This window comes from Phasianus colchicus, chromosome 3 (genome assembly GCF_987193195.1).
Source record: "Phasianus colchicus chromosome 3, bPhaCol1.hap1.1, whole genome shotgun sequence".
Taxonomy (NCBI): domain Eukaryota; kingdom Metazoa; phylum Chordata; class Aves; order Galliformes; family Phasianidae; genus Phasianus; species Phasianus colchicus.
In genome coordinates, this window is record NC_143438.1 from 44824743 (window position 1) to 44839134 (window position 14392).

Here is a 14392-nt window from a genome sequence, read left to right on the forward strand (position 1 = left end):
CTAAAACGGAAGAGGGGGAGAAAAAAACCCAAGATAATAATAATGATAGCTATATATACAAAACAAGTGATGCACAAGTAGTTGCACACCATTCACTGGCTAATGCCCAACCTGTCCCCAAACAAAAGCTGCCCACCAGGCCAACTCCCCACCATTTTCAAGATTTTTCCATGTGATGTCATATGGTATGGAATATCCCTTTGGCCAGTTTAGGTCAGTTGTCCCTCTTCTGTCCTTTCCAGCTCCTTGTGATTCTCCCAGTCTGCCTCCCTGCTGGCAGGAGAAATGTCCTTGGCTCCATACAGCACTGTTCAGCAAAAGCTAAAACGCTGGTGTGTTATAAACATTGTTTTTCTCCTAAAGCCCATAGCATCATACCAGACTCTATGAAGAAAAAAACAACGCTGTCCCAACTGAAATCAGGACAGCATGAAAGGATCATTCTATGCACAAAGTCACCCTCAGGTATTGCTACAGCCAGCATCCTCATTTCTGAGGACAACACTCATTTTGCAGGAGTAGCTTGGCTGCCATTTCCCCCAGAGGAAAGCAAAGCCCAGCTGATTTTAGGACAAGAAATAATGACATTAAGCTGTATCAGGTTGGATATTAGGAAAATCTTCTCAGAAAGAGTGGTGAGGAATTAGAACAGCCTGCCCAGGGTGGTGGTGGAATCACTGTCCATGGAGGTGTGCAAGAACTGTGTGAATGTGGCACTGAGGGATGTGGTTGGGTATGGTAGGAATGAGTTCATGGTGGACAAGATGAACATAGCAATCTTTTCCAGCCTTAATGATTTCATGATTCTTTAAAGAAGCAGGGAACATTAATGCAGGCAGATCACCAGTGCTCCCACTCCTGCTGCCCTACTCATCTTGCTCCACTCTGCTTCCATGCTGATCCCACTGTGCAGCAGCCTGACTGAAGTGAATCTGGGCACCAGGGAGCTGCAGCTTGGGCAGTAGTGTTGGTTAAGACTTGTCTCCTTGGGAGTTGAACTGCTTTTTTTGGGGCCTCTGCCCCAGTGCCTTCTACTTGACCAGGAGCAGAGTCCCCTTACAGAGGCTGGAGGTGACACCAAGGCCACGATGCCTTGTCTGCTCTCAATTTTAAGTTGTAAAAGACAAGTTTCAGTAACTTTTCTTAAGGCACTTAACAGCTAAAGTGCTCTGCAACATCAAGAGATCTGCTTAGTTCCAGGGGAGTGCTTTCCTCATGAAGACTGGTTGGTCTTCTCTAGCCTGATGGCCCCTTTGTGCTTCATGGGAAAACACACAGACTCTGGAATTTGTTATTAAACCTTGCCGTTGGTCCACTGTAAGAGCAAAGGCAGCCTAGCAAGCTCAGCTCAGCACAGGAAGGAGCAGGAAGGTGCTGTTTTCCAAGCCTTGCCACACCTCATTAAATACAGCATTTAACTTCTAAACCCCTCCATTTCCCAGCTGGTCAAACAGCGGCCATCACCACCCAAGAAGCAAATGACAGTGTAAGCATTGTCTGGACTCATACAGCATGCAAACTGGGAAACAGTTTCAAAATTCCAACAGCTACTGAGAAAAAAGAAGACTTAAAGGCAGATGCAGACCTTCTGGTTGTTTTGGCCTGTTCTGGAGATGGGACATGAGACTATAGTTTCATATGTCAGCCATTCTTTTTTCCACCTGGGGTGCTCCCGACCCCTCCTGCTCCAATCTGCTGGCCATTCTGGCCCTCTGGGTCAGCAGTTTTCCCATTTCTCAGTTCCCACTCAAATTTAAAAATTGTAAAGACATCTTGACAGAGAGCACATACCTCTGAGAATGGCCAAGATGCAGCCAATTAGAGGGCATCCAGACCGCATTGTGAAAACGACTGTTAAGTTGTTCTTTTCTTACATAGTACTGCTGCTGTGTTGATGTATTTCCAGAGTGGGTATAGATTCTTCCTATTCAAAGAGGCCAAGTTCCAAAAACCTCTTTGTAAATCCCTTTCTCTCACTGCCAGAAATGGAGAGACAAAGAAATACCGTTTTCCTGCCTTTGCTTGCTCAAATTTAGTTACAGTGACTGCATCTTCCTATGCCAAAGAAACAATTCCTTTTTCTGTAGATGATTCCGGTAGCACAGCATTGAACAGAGGTTCCTGCATTCATGTAAATACAAGATCCCAGTAAAAAAGTCTTGTTACATGAAGTGAACTCACAGAGGTGCCTGTGCAGAACTGGACCCTTTTGGGGCACTCCTGGCCCCACTGCCTCGTTCCCACAGGAAACAAAGGCCAGTTCAGACCTCAGCATGCCCTCCTCTGAGGTGGAGACACCTTGCCTTTCATCTTTCCCTCTCCAAAAAACCTATATTGACATGTCTGTGCTTGTATAATTAAGTATTTTTTGTGTGTATTCATAATAAACAGTCTCCACTTCACACAGGTCTTCCCTGAGGGAGAGGATGAGCACATAAATTATGGGACAGATGTTAGTCATGTTGCACATTAGTCCATGGAGGGTGGTGTTCAAATACTCATGTGGTGAGAGTGGCAGGACTAAATGGAAGAGAGAAATACATTCAGAGGTGTCTGTTTTTTTTATAACCACATCTTCAGGGTAGGTGAGCAAACAAAGCCTCCTTTATTTCACTTTGGACAAAAGTCTTCATTTCCATTTCTCACCTGGAAAATATGGGGCTAACTACTTCAAGAGATGCATCCTTCCCCAGAGCATTTGCTTCAACCAGATTGCTTCTGGGCTTTCCAGAAACTCAGAGAACAGCACTATCTTTTGCCCTATACAATTTTTATCTTCTTGCTCGAGCTGTTTCCCAGCAAATCCAATTGATGAACTAAACCCCATTTCACTGTATTTAAATTGAGATACCTGCATGTTTTCTCTGAATTCTAATTCGGTGTAAAGCATCTGGAGGACTAATTACTGTTCCCTATGTCTTTTGAATATTACTGCTGAGGGTATAGGTGTCTCAGAGGTTTTACAGAACATATCTTCTCTTACTGGCATGAGCGGCTGTTTTTAGCCACCATAGCTCTTCAGCATTTAGCAGATGTTTTGTGTTTTTACAATCCAGTGGCACACTATAAACTGATTCTTCAGTGGGAAGGATTTGCATGCTGTTTGATGTACGTGCCAGCTCGTGGCCTGCTGTTCCCTAAAGCTAAGACTTGCATAAAGCCCGCATCAAAAGCGGCTTTACATATGTGGTAGCACGCTCAGATGCTGGCTGGAAAAGGGTAACGCTGTGATGAAGGTTGAAAGCCAATGTACGTATCTTTTGATAGTGTCTGTATGCTTCATCTGACTAGATACGGAAAAGGAATTGGAATTTATCAGTGCAAATGATTTTAAAACAGAAGTGACAACAAAATAAAAAAGCCATGACTTCTGTGCTATTTCCTAGACATTTCTTCAGTCACCACCAACCTACTCCTTCAGCAGCACAAAAAAAATACTAGACTTTAATCACAAAGACCTACTAAGTAGATTAAAGGGCAATTTTCACTGTTCATTTAACTTATCTGTAAAGCTCTGCATTGTATTTATCTTCTTAATCTGAGCTGAGCTTTTGTGCACAAATGCTGTTTATAAGCAGGGGAACAAGCACTGTGTGATGATTCAGCTCTTTAATTTCTGAAGAACAGCTTTGTGCTAGTCTGCATTTAAAAGTTGAATGATACTGACAGGGGATAGGAAGCGAGGCTAGGAGCTATGGAGAAGTCCAGCTGGTCTTCTTCAGCACTGGTCTGCAGAACACCTCTGCCCTGTTTTGGAGAAGGATGTGCCGTAGAACATGCAAAGATTCTGCTTTTACTCCTGTACGTATGCATATACAGAACGGTCCCTGTAAGTAGGTGTAAAAAGATAAAATAGACTTTCTGTTTTAAAGACAGACAGGTAGATAAAGAGATAGATACAAAGATAGATGGATTGATAGATAGATGAATATATAGATGGATGGATAGATAGATAGGTAGGCATACATATATATATATTTATCTGTCTTTTTTAGAGCCCTGTTTTCAAAATATACATTTAATTGTGTTCTCTTCTGTGGCTGGATCAGCTGTTTATAAATGGCTGCTCTTTAGCTTATGTACTTTAAGAAAGATGAAGTCCCAATGTGTTGCCTGATGAGTTTTATTTCTGAGCAGTAGCTGTGGAGGTCCTGCCTCCAGGCGGCTGGCAATGAACTTTCTGCATGTAAAGCATTATTTTCTGTTTAAACTATCGTTTCTAGGCTGTAATTACTGTCTGCACTGCAATATGTACCAAGGCTAATCAGTTCATCTGTCAGTGCTGTCTGCTGCCCTGACAAGAGACTCAAATCATTGCAGGGCCGACCTGATAGATGTCAAGGTTAAAAACATCTCATTGCTTTTTCAAATTGGCCATTCTCTGCTTTAAGCCCGACACAGGCTTCAGAGAAATGCGTGTGAATTTTTAATCTAGATTTTACTGTGTGACCTGACTCCCACAGAAAGAAGTATTTCCAAATATCTAATGCTTTCTGGTATGTAGGTCACGGTCAATTTAGTTAACTTGTTAAGTAGCTCAACTGATAATTTAATTTTGGGGCAGGTTTAATTTTTTCAAATTTCATTCAGGTCAAAAGTGGCCTGAGGTGACAGCAGGCTCATTCTTTACCCATCCCGCTTCACTGGGGAGCCGCCTCCACCTAACCTGAAGAACCAGCACTGGAGGGATCCTCCACACAGCTTTGGGGTGGTTTCTGGGTAACTTGCCCAGCTGGTTACCAGGTGGTTTAGGCCATCTACACAAACCAGTTCTGCTACTGAGTGCCAGCCATGGCTGATCAGGGCCTACAGGAGGGGGTCCACAGGGGGTGGAGGTTTTCCAGTTCTTCAGGAAGGATTAAATTGACTCATGGGGCTGCTAATTACTTATCCCTGAGCCCTTCGGACAGAGAGATAAGGCAGATGCTGCTAAGCAGGGAAATGTTGCTTCTAAATTATTTAGCTCTGTGCTGGGAAGATACAACTATTTGTTGAATAAAAGGGAAATGGTAATACTGATGTAGGATCATCATCATAGAATTGGTTAGAAGGTACCCTTAAAGGCCATCTGGTCCAACTTCCCTGCAATGAACAGAACACCTACAGCAGATTAGGTTGCACAAGTGAACAAGTTTACCATCATGCTCCAGCTTCTGAAAATGATTCTGCTTGTTGATGTGAAAAGGCTGTGTAATTCAGGAATGGCGTCCCACTCCCACCCTCTAGGGGAAATCATCTCCAGGACCATCGCCATTCCAGGATGTCACCCTTGGGGGGACAAGCTCTGGCTGTGCAAACTCAAGGCTGTTTAACAAGTCCAGTAGGGAATGGCTCTGTCAGTGTTGGGTTTCCTGTCAGCCAAAGGGGCTGATTCTGACAGATGCTGTCAGTACTATTGCAGGTGAGGCCTATGCCTCATGAGGTCTCACATACTGCAGCATAGCTCACGGTTTGCTTCCACTGAGCTATAGTCGCAGGCTTGATCTCAGGGAAGCCACCATCAGGCCTGTTACTCCATAGAGACAGCCTGGATGCTGGTTCCCAGGGGTTAGTTCTGCTGTTCCTCAATTCTTATTGCTGCTTTTCTCCTAGCTACTGCATTGGTCTATTACCTTATAGGAAATGCCTTAAGTTTTTTTTTTTCAATGTAACTGCACATCCATTCCTATTTGTAAAACATTTAAGAAGCCTGCAGAACATGATGTGCAAGTTGTGAAGTTCTGATGTTGTCAGAAGCATCACAGACTGAGGGAAACACAGAGATCCGTGAAGCCAGGGCTTTGATTTTGCCTAAGATATGATTTCCATGACAAAACACAGTGACATTGTACTAAGAAAATACCCTCTCAGAAATCTTTGGTTTTGTCATGGAAATAGTTGTGACAAAATCATGGCATTCATTGTTCTTCCTCTCATTCATATATGCAAAGTGGATTTTTTCCTGTCCTACCATTGCAGTATGCAGAAAATCTAGCAAAGAACAATACAATGCATGTCTTCTCTAAGACAACATTAGGAATCAAGTCCATGTTTTAAAGACTAACAGTCTGGAGCCATAGTCATAATTATAGAATAATAGAATAATAGAATAATAGAATCACAGACTGGCTTGGGTTGCAAGGGACCTCAAAGCCCACTCAGTCCCACCCCATGCCATGGGCAGAGCTGCCCCCCAGCAGCTCAGCTGCCCAGGGCCCCATCCAACTTGGCATTGAGCACCTCCAGGGATGGGGCACCACAGCTTCTCTGGGCAGCTCTGCCAGTGCCTGACACCTCGCTGAGTAGAGAATTTCCTCCTAACATCTAACCTAGATCTCCCCACTTTTAGCTTAAAGCCATTCCCCCTTGTCCCACCACTCTCAGATCATATAAACCCTCCTGCTTATAAACTCCCTACAGGTCAGGTACTGGAAGGAGACTTGTGATAAAAATTCCCATACATCGAAATTACCTAAGCCACTTACATGAGAAAGGAATCAATGAGACTTATATTCTTAATTGCCTAAGCACTTAGCATTGCAGTTCTTGGTAGACAAAATTATGGGTGACTCCTCTCCTATGTATCACCAGTTCCAACTTTTTCAGCATCCAAAAATGGTGCCTACTTGCAGAGCCAGTTTGTGGCCAGTTTGGTTCCAAACACAAGAAGGCCAAGACAGCTGAGCAGTGCCTTTGGGATGAGCTTGTCCACTTGCAAGCAGCTCCCTGTGCTGCAGCCTGACCCAGAGGGATTACAGCAGGGAGAGAAGCAGCAGCAGAATGAGGGATGTATCCGCGTCCATGACTATTTCTGTATAAACCTCATCTAAAGTTTTACTGTAGGGATTAAAAAATCCCATTATAGTATATTAAAAAAATATTGGGATTTAGCAAGACAAAACAAAATTTACTGGTCCTGGCATTCAATAAAATTCACATTGCACAGCCTAGCTACACTCTTCCCCTAGTGTGGTATCTGCTTACATTGCTAAGCCAGACTTACTGCCAGCAAGAGACGTGTAAAACTCAATATCCAAACAACTTTTTTTCTTCTTATTAAGATATCCATCTATTTGCAGTTTTTTGTCCCTTCTCAGATCTCAGTCCACCACCTGCAGACCAGCCTTGGGATATGGTGGGCCTGTGCCCAGCTGAGAATCAGGGGAGCATTTGTGCCACCCACCCCGAGACCTCCTGCAGCGTCAGCCCACATCTGGTGGCTGCCAGACCAGGGACATCTGAGGGGCTTCTTGGGTCTGTGCGACCCCAGCCCTTCCTCTGCCTCAGGGAGCAGTGCCTTCCTTTGTGCCAGCTGCAAGTGGAGAGGTCCTGCTGGATTTATGCCATCTCTCAACCAAAAAATCTTGCCCTGATCACTGAGTGTTCTCAGAATTTCTGTTGCCAATTTTTCAGATGATACTGATATTGGTTGGAGCCTCCAGAAGGTGTTTGTGCACCAGAAAAGAATGAGTAATGAAAGGCAAAGTCCTATTTCTGCTCTGCTAAGGAAAAAAAAAAAAAAGGAAAGGTCATTCTGAGCAACAGATGTTGATTTTTTTTTAATTCAAAGACACCAATAGCAGGGCAGTAATCTCCCTCACCCAGACCTGAGGGCAGTGTGTCTCATCCTCCTGCAAGATGGATAAGAAGATGATAAACAGGGAAGGGAAGCAGACTTTGCTCAAAGCCATTAAGCCTCTCCAGAAAGCAGGCTGGGGTATGTGGAGACTGAAAAGACGTTAGCTGTCATTTCATATGAAAATTATATGTACTCAGCTGCTTAATAGTACTCTGGGAGGCTGCAGTGATTTACTTCAAAGGAAGTCAAAGCAGGTGAACAGGGAGCAAACAGGAGATGTGGTACCTCCAAAAGGAGCACGAGGCAGCTTGGGGGCTCCAGATATTTGGGAGAGTAAGGGGGGAAGATACACACCTTGTTTACATGGAGGTTCCTCTGCACAGATGGAAGTGGTGCTGGGATGGGTAATGCATGCCTGCTCCTACCAGGCTGCGGGAGCTGGGCATGTTCAGCTTGGAAAAGAGAAGGCTTTGGGGAAACATCACTGTGGCCTTCCAGAACTTGAAGGGAGCTAACAAACAGGAGGGAGTCCAACATTTTACACAGTTTGAGTGTGATAAGACAAGGAGGAATGGTTCTTAAAACAAAAGAGGAGAAATTTAAGTTAGACACTAGGAAGAAATTCTTTACTCATAGGATGGTGAGGCGCTGACACAGCTGCCCAGAGAAGCTGTGGTGCCCCATCCCTGGAGGTGCTCAAGGCCAGGTTGGATGGGGCCCTGAGCAGCTGAGCTGCTGGGGGGCAGCGCTACCCATGGCACAGGGTGGGACTGGGTGGGCTTTGAGGTCCCTTCCAATACAAAACATTCTGTGATTCTTTGATTTCTATCTCTGGCAGCCTTGTCAGGAGAATCTATAGCAGAGGCATCCGCATCCCCTTAAACTAATTTGTGTGGCAATTTTCAAGGCTTCTCCTGCCCTGATTATTCATGAGGTAATAATTCAGCTACCATACAGACACAGAGTGAGCCACAGACCTTCTGAAAAGGCTTTCTATTTTGTCTTAGAATCTTTTAAAATAACCTCAGAAGGACTGTAGACCCATTATTTATGTTATGATTTATGTTAGTAATTACAGAATGTGATGGAGTAATGGGAGGGGAAAAAATCCCCCAATCTGAGCAGCAGCAGTATGGGAAGATAAAAGCCCTAGCGTTTCCAAAGAGCCAGTAGAAACATGAGATATTTTTTATGTCATTGGAGTTGCTAATTAGACTAGAAAGGAACCTATGTTTAATTAATGTGATTCTTTTTAAGGTCATACACAGAATTTTTACGTGTGCTTAACCTCCTCCTTCCTGCTCTGCTTTGCTATGCAACCCCTGCTGTCCCATAAGCAGTTTACCTGACAAACCACAGGTAGCTGCTTATCCCCATATCCCTTCCTATTTCAGACTGGCAAGTAGCTAATTCTCCAGGCTGGCATATCCTTGATTTGAAAGGCAAATGTCATTTCCTGGTCTTAAAGCTACACATCAGCCACCTGAAATTAAAAAGAATTACAGCTGTCACAAGAAGCAGAACAGCATTTCTGCTCGCTGGTGTCTCGCATTGCTTGTTCATTTGCAACTCCTAACTTGATTCATGCAGGAAAAACAGCTTTTAAGGGAGCAGTGAATCCTCCCTCTCTGCCTTCAAAGCTGCTGCTGGTAATTAAGATTTTGGAAATAAACAAGAATCTTTCATTTGTGGTTTAAGCCTTCTTTAATAACTACTGCGACTCTACTTTGACCTTCTGAGCAGCTCCTGTGCATGCTCCTCTTTCCCTGCCCAAACTGAAATTTTGGCAACAAGTCATGAAAGTGCTGCAGCCACAAGATTTTCAAGCACTGGAAAAATAAGTGAGGTGGACTCTGTGTATGATTTTAAGGATTCAGACTTCTGGGGAGGCCAATGAAAAATGTTAACAGCAAGGGCTTGCAATATCTGTGCAGGTAATTTGCACATGATAGAAGCATTGCTACCCATGAGCAGCACTGGACACTGCTTCATTTGACAGGAGCACCAGACAATAGGACTTTTCAGTCACTGTGGGTCTCAGTAAGCAGCAATTTTCATAATGATAACCCTGAGGTGGACAACATCTCAATTTCGGCTTAATAGCCACAGACCTAACTTGTGGCAGAAATAAGACCTCAAGCAGGTGGAGCTTGGGAGCTGACCCAAGAGCTGGGGTTTGCTCTCATCTAACAGCTGAATTAAAGTTCCTAGAAAGCCAGCAGCAGGACAGGATGAGAGAGACTTAACGCTCAGCAGAGCTAACGAGGAAGGCTTCTAGGGATCCCAGATGGTGCTCTTAAGTAAACAAGCATCAGAAAGCCTTGGCAAGGGAAATCAAGTGGGAATGAGCCACTTTGGCCCTGAGATAACTAGTCAGAGCAGACCTGAGGCTCCCAGAGAAAGTGCATGGCCAAACAGATGGTGACAGGGAGGTTCCCCCTCTTAGGAGGGCACTTAGTTCCCAGTGCTAGCCACCTGTTTTATGCAAGCCCAACATGGACATGACACAAATTTGCACTATGATTAGACAGAGGTTTTTGATACCTCATTAAGCTGGCTGTTTCTCATTCACATGAATGACAGAAAGCAACAAGCTGTATCACCTCAAGAGGGATTGAGGAGATAAGCCCTGCTATCTCAATGAGCAAGCTATTATGCAGAGTTCAGTGAAGAAATTTGGAGATCTTCCCATGGCCCAATCCAGTACTTGCATGAGTCTCTGGAGCACAGGACATTTGGCTTTGCCATGGTTTATTTCCTGTCATAGAAGCATTAAGGTTGGAACAGCCCTCAGTGCCATATCCACACAGTTCTTGAACACCTCCAGGAACGGTGATCCCACCACCTCCCCAAGAAGTCTGTGCCATTCTTTCTGAGAAGAATTTTTTTCCTGATATCCAGCCTGCACCTCGTCTGGTGCAACTTGAAGCCATTATCTCTCATCCTGACTGGAACAGGATAAAGACACATTTTCTTCCCCTATGAATAAAGGCAGAGTTTGGGAGCTGCTTCTCCTAAGTAAAATGAACTTTGGAAGTACCATCAGAAATAAACACCATGAAGCACTCAAGCAACTTGTAAATACTGAGGGTTTTATTTCCACTCCACATGATCTCCGACAGACTCCTAAACAAGGCCAGTTACAAGTTGGTATGCCCAGAGTTCTCAATGGTTTTCCCAAAATGAAAGAAGTTCTCAGTAAACACTGTACATAGCCAGTTGAACTGCTAACAATAATTTAAAAACTCCTTTTGTATAGTCAATGCAAGAATATCAACAATAAAAGTACAGTACAGGTAAACTCACGACAATATTACAGTGGAACAGATGGACTCACGTTTATGTGACGGCAGAAGTACAGTAGCAGTATGTACATGCACTAAAGTGCAAGGACCCAGAGGCATGCAAGTCAAGTATCGTAGGTGTATTTTACAGCTAACGCCATACGACTTTCTGAGGCATTCTTTTTTACACTTTTTCTTGTGTTTACCTGTATTCCCCTCCATTTCAGCTAATACAATTCTAGTGAACTAGCTTAATGGCTTTCTTCGCTACTTAAAAGGTATTGCTTCAGACAGTCGAAGCACCTTTAAGAAACTTACATTTAAAAACTGATAACACTGACATTAAAATAGAATAAAATTAACTTAAGACTCTAGTTTCACATGACAAAAACAAAAACGAAAACAACCCAAAAAACCCAAACTGAAACTGAAAAAATAACAGTGCAAATATAACCGAAAGGCAGTCAGTATTTGGAGAGAGCGTGAGCACGTATTCAAATTCCCTTAAAACTTAATTTACATTTTATTTTAAATCTTACTTTATATCATTTTTACCTTTTTTTTTTTTTTTTGTTAATATACTGTATGTAGAAAAGATGGAGACAAAAATAGTTTTCTCAGCTATGAAAAAAAATTAAGTTATTACAGGCACATTAACTGTTTCATTCTAGAAACACCTCGGTTTCAGGGGTCGGACATTCAGCAGCTGCGTTTGAGAACATTCTTTGACCTCCACTACGGGACTCCTCCGTCAGGCCCCCTGCAGAGGCCAGCCCCAGCGCAGTGCCTGCAGCCGCTCACGCCGACTGGTCTCCCTGGCTCACAGCCTCCGCTGGCGGCTCCTTGCCTCCACTTTCCTTTGAGGAAGTCAGGTCTCCGGTTGACTGTGACTGTGAGGCAGTAGGGGAATGTGAAGCCCATCGGGATGGTGGGCGCCGGTTCGCTGGTCTCTCTGGCCGGGAGAAGCAGGGTTCAAGGGATGGGGCTAGTGCAGAACAAGGCAGTTCCTTGGCAGCCAAAAGAGCAAAACAGTGGTTAGTGACTAGTATTAGAGGCCACCTGGATGTGTAAAGAATTAAAAAAGAAGTAGAATTCAAGCTAAAGCTAAGCATCTGTCATGTCACAGGACAAAAGCAAGCAGTGAACATCTTTCTGTGTATGGGCTCCGATATTTGTGTACATGTCCATGATTTATGGAACAGATAAGGAGAGAATGAAAGAAAGAGATCTAGGATGAACTGAAGTAGCTGACAAGCTTCCATTTACTAATTCTCTTTGAGCTAGAAAAATACATTTGCATGATAATATCATGATAATGCATTATACTCATTGCATTGCTCCAAGTGTAGGCCAGGTCTGGCAACTGGAAGTGAGGTGAAAAACAACTACTGACTCCTTTCTGCCTCAGATTTCAGACTCACATGCAGGAAAGACTTCTTAGTAGAATAATAACAACTATAGAACCAGCTGTCACCACCTTCAGCTGGATTAAGGATGAGGCTTACCTCTAGATTTCAACTTCTGGAACATCACTCCTCACTGCCAGCTGTTTTTGCTTGAATTACAGGAATGGAGGAAAATTGAAATTATATTTCTCCACCAGTTTTCCACCATTCAGGCTACCTGTCCTACTAGAAATCATATGCACTTGTCATTTTTAACCCTGGCAATAGGTTGATAATTGCTTCTTGTATTTATGGGCTCTGCTAACTGCACAGCCAGGCTATCTGCCTGACTGTTCTCACTGCATCAAGGTGACTGACTGTGGGAGCAAGCTTGGCTTGTAAAGTAAAAACTCTGAATTTCTCTGCATACTTCTGCATTTATCAAAACAAGTCAGAGGAGTCTGTCAATCTATAGATCTGCATACATTGAAGAGAGTGAAATAAATATCAGTCTATAAAACAGAATACAAGCTGGTGGTAAATGAAGAGAGAGATCAGGAGTGATACAATGCGAAAGACAAGCTCTGGCACAGTAAGCCAAAGGGAAGCCAAGGGATCAGTAAAACAACACAGTCAGAAGCAGCAGACTCACTACAGAGTTTCAAACAGAGAAGGGAATGGAGAATGTTGGGTTAGGTAACATGATGTGATGGGCAGTGAACAAACACGATGATATGCCATCGAACATCTCTGTTGGGTTGGGATGTTACATGACAGAGAGACTGATTTCAAAGACATGGAGCAGTAGTACTGGAAATGGAGCCTGTGCAGGTGTGTGCAGTCTGTGGAGAGTGCCTCAGAGAACTGGGGCAGGAAAGCCTCTGCAAAGGGTCAGAGCTCAGCGTCTTTGAGCAATACGCGACCAGCTCAGCTGCAGCCCATGGCTTCGGGCCCACACATGCACCATCACTGCACTCTTCCCCCAGCCCTGTGCTGCGAGTGCAGACATGGCCCTCACTGAAACATAAACCAGTGCTAAGGAGAAATCTGACTCCGTGTCCTTATTTCACCCTACCCCATCGCACCTGGGATCTGAGAGCTGCCACTCATTTTTGGAATCTGTATGCATAGCCGTTCCTACTGGCCATGCAACATGATAAATCCAGGCTGTGTAATTTGTGGGTTTTGCCTTTGACTCCCTCTAACCAGAAGCTTAAAATGGCATCTTTATAGTGCTGCTTGCTTCTAGCTGCTCTATCCTGGTTTCACGGCAGTAAATGGGAGTCAGCAGTGTGATAACAATATTTATTTCCACTGCTGCCACCCAGTTGGTAAGTGTTTTTAAAGCATGGAATGGTTTGGGCTGGAAGGGACCTTAAGGACACCCAGTCCCAACCACCTGTCATGGGCAGGGGCACCTCCCACTAGATCAGGCTGCACAAAGCCCCATCCAACCTGGCCTTGAACACCTCCAAGGATGGAGCATACCCACAGATGTTGGCCAGCTTGTTCAGAATGGCAGGATTAGGCTCATCCTATCTTATTGGTGCCATGCACTTGCCCAGCACAACACCATGCTACACTGCCAGCTTGCAGAGGAGGGGCTGGCAGCCCAATACTGTAGGTATCATGTTGGATGCCAAGCAGAACTCAAGGGCAGATGCTAACTTTCTCAGAGTGTATTAAGGAAATCAAGCCATCTAAAGGGAACTATCAGGAGTGGTTTTTGAAATCCCAAATGTCCTCCCTTAACATGTACAGCTGCAAAAGCTAGTGATGTTGAAAAAATCTGACATCCTAGGAGTGATTTACTTTGATGGTTACTTGAGGAGTGGGTGGAGAAGCAGCACCTCTTAGCCTGGATTTGGGAAAGAAGGTTTCAGTCTTAGTTTGTAGCTATTTTCCAGGTCAGGCTGCCAGCCACTATGGCTATGCCTACAAGAATAAATACATAGAACAGGCAATTTTCTGGCTCTGAGGCTGAGTGAATGGTCCAGACAGCCACCTGGCACTGGCCAAAACTGGAAGCAGCTTAATGATGAAATGTGACTGTCAGCCACAGGCTGGTGCTTGAGACCCCCTCCCCAGCCCTCTCTAACTGCTGCTACAGATACAGCCTAAGGGAACACAGCAGCCAGAAGCCGCACGCAGGAGTGTGAAGTGAT

General features: G+C 44.2%; 1 protein-coding gene across 11 annotated transcripts in view; it reads right to left on the reverse strand.

Annotated features, from left to right (window-relative positions):
• Window positions 1-10650: 10650 nt before the first annotated feature.
• Window positions 10651-14392, reverse strand: part of MTCL1 (microtubule crosslinking factor 1) — a 103163-nt gene continuing 99421 nt past the window's right edge. For 8 of the 11 annotated variants that reach the window (XM_090137379.1, XM_090137378.1, XM_090137375.1 and 5 more), the window contains one exon: window positions 10651-11849. In XM_090137379.1, coding sequence (XP_089993505.1) covers window positions 11640-11849 — 210 coding nt within the window. In that variant the 3' untranslated portion in view covers window positions 10651-11639. The remainder of the gene's footprint in view (window positions 11850-14392) is intronic. The other 3 variants (XM_090137382.1, XM_090137381.1, XM_090137377.1) reach the window with 1 other exon arrangement.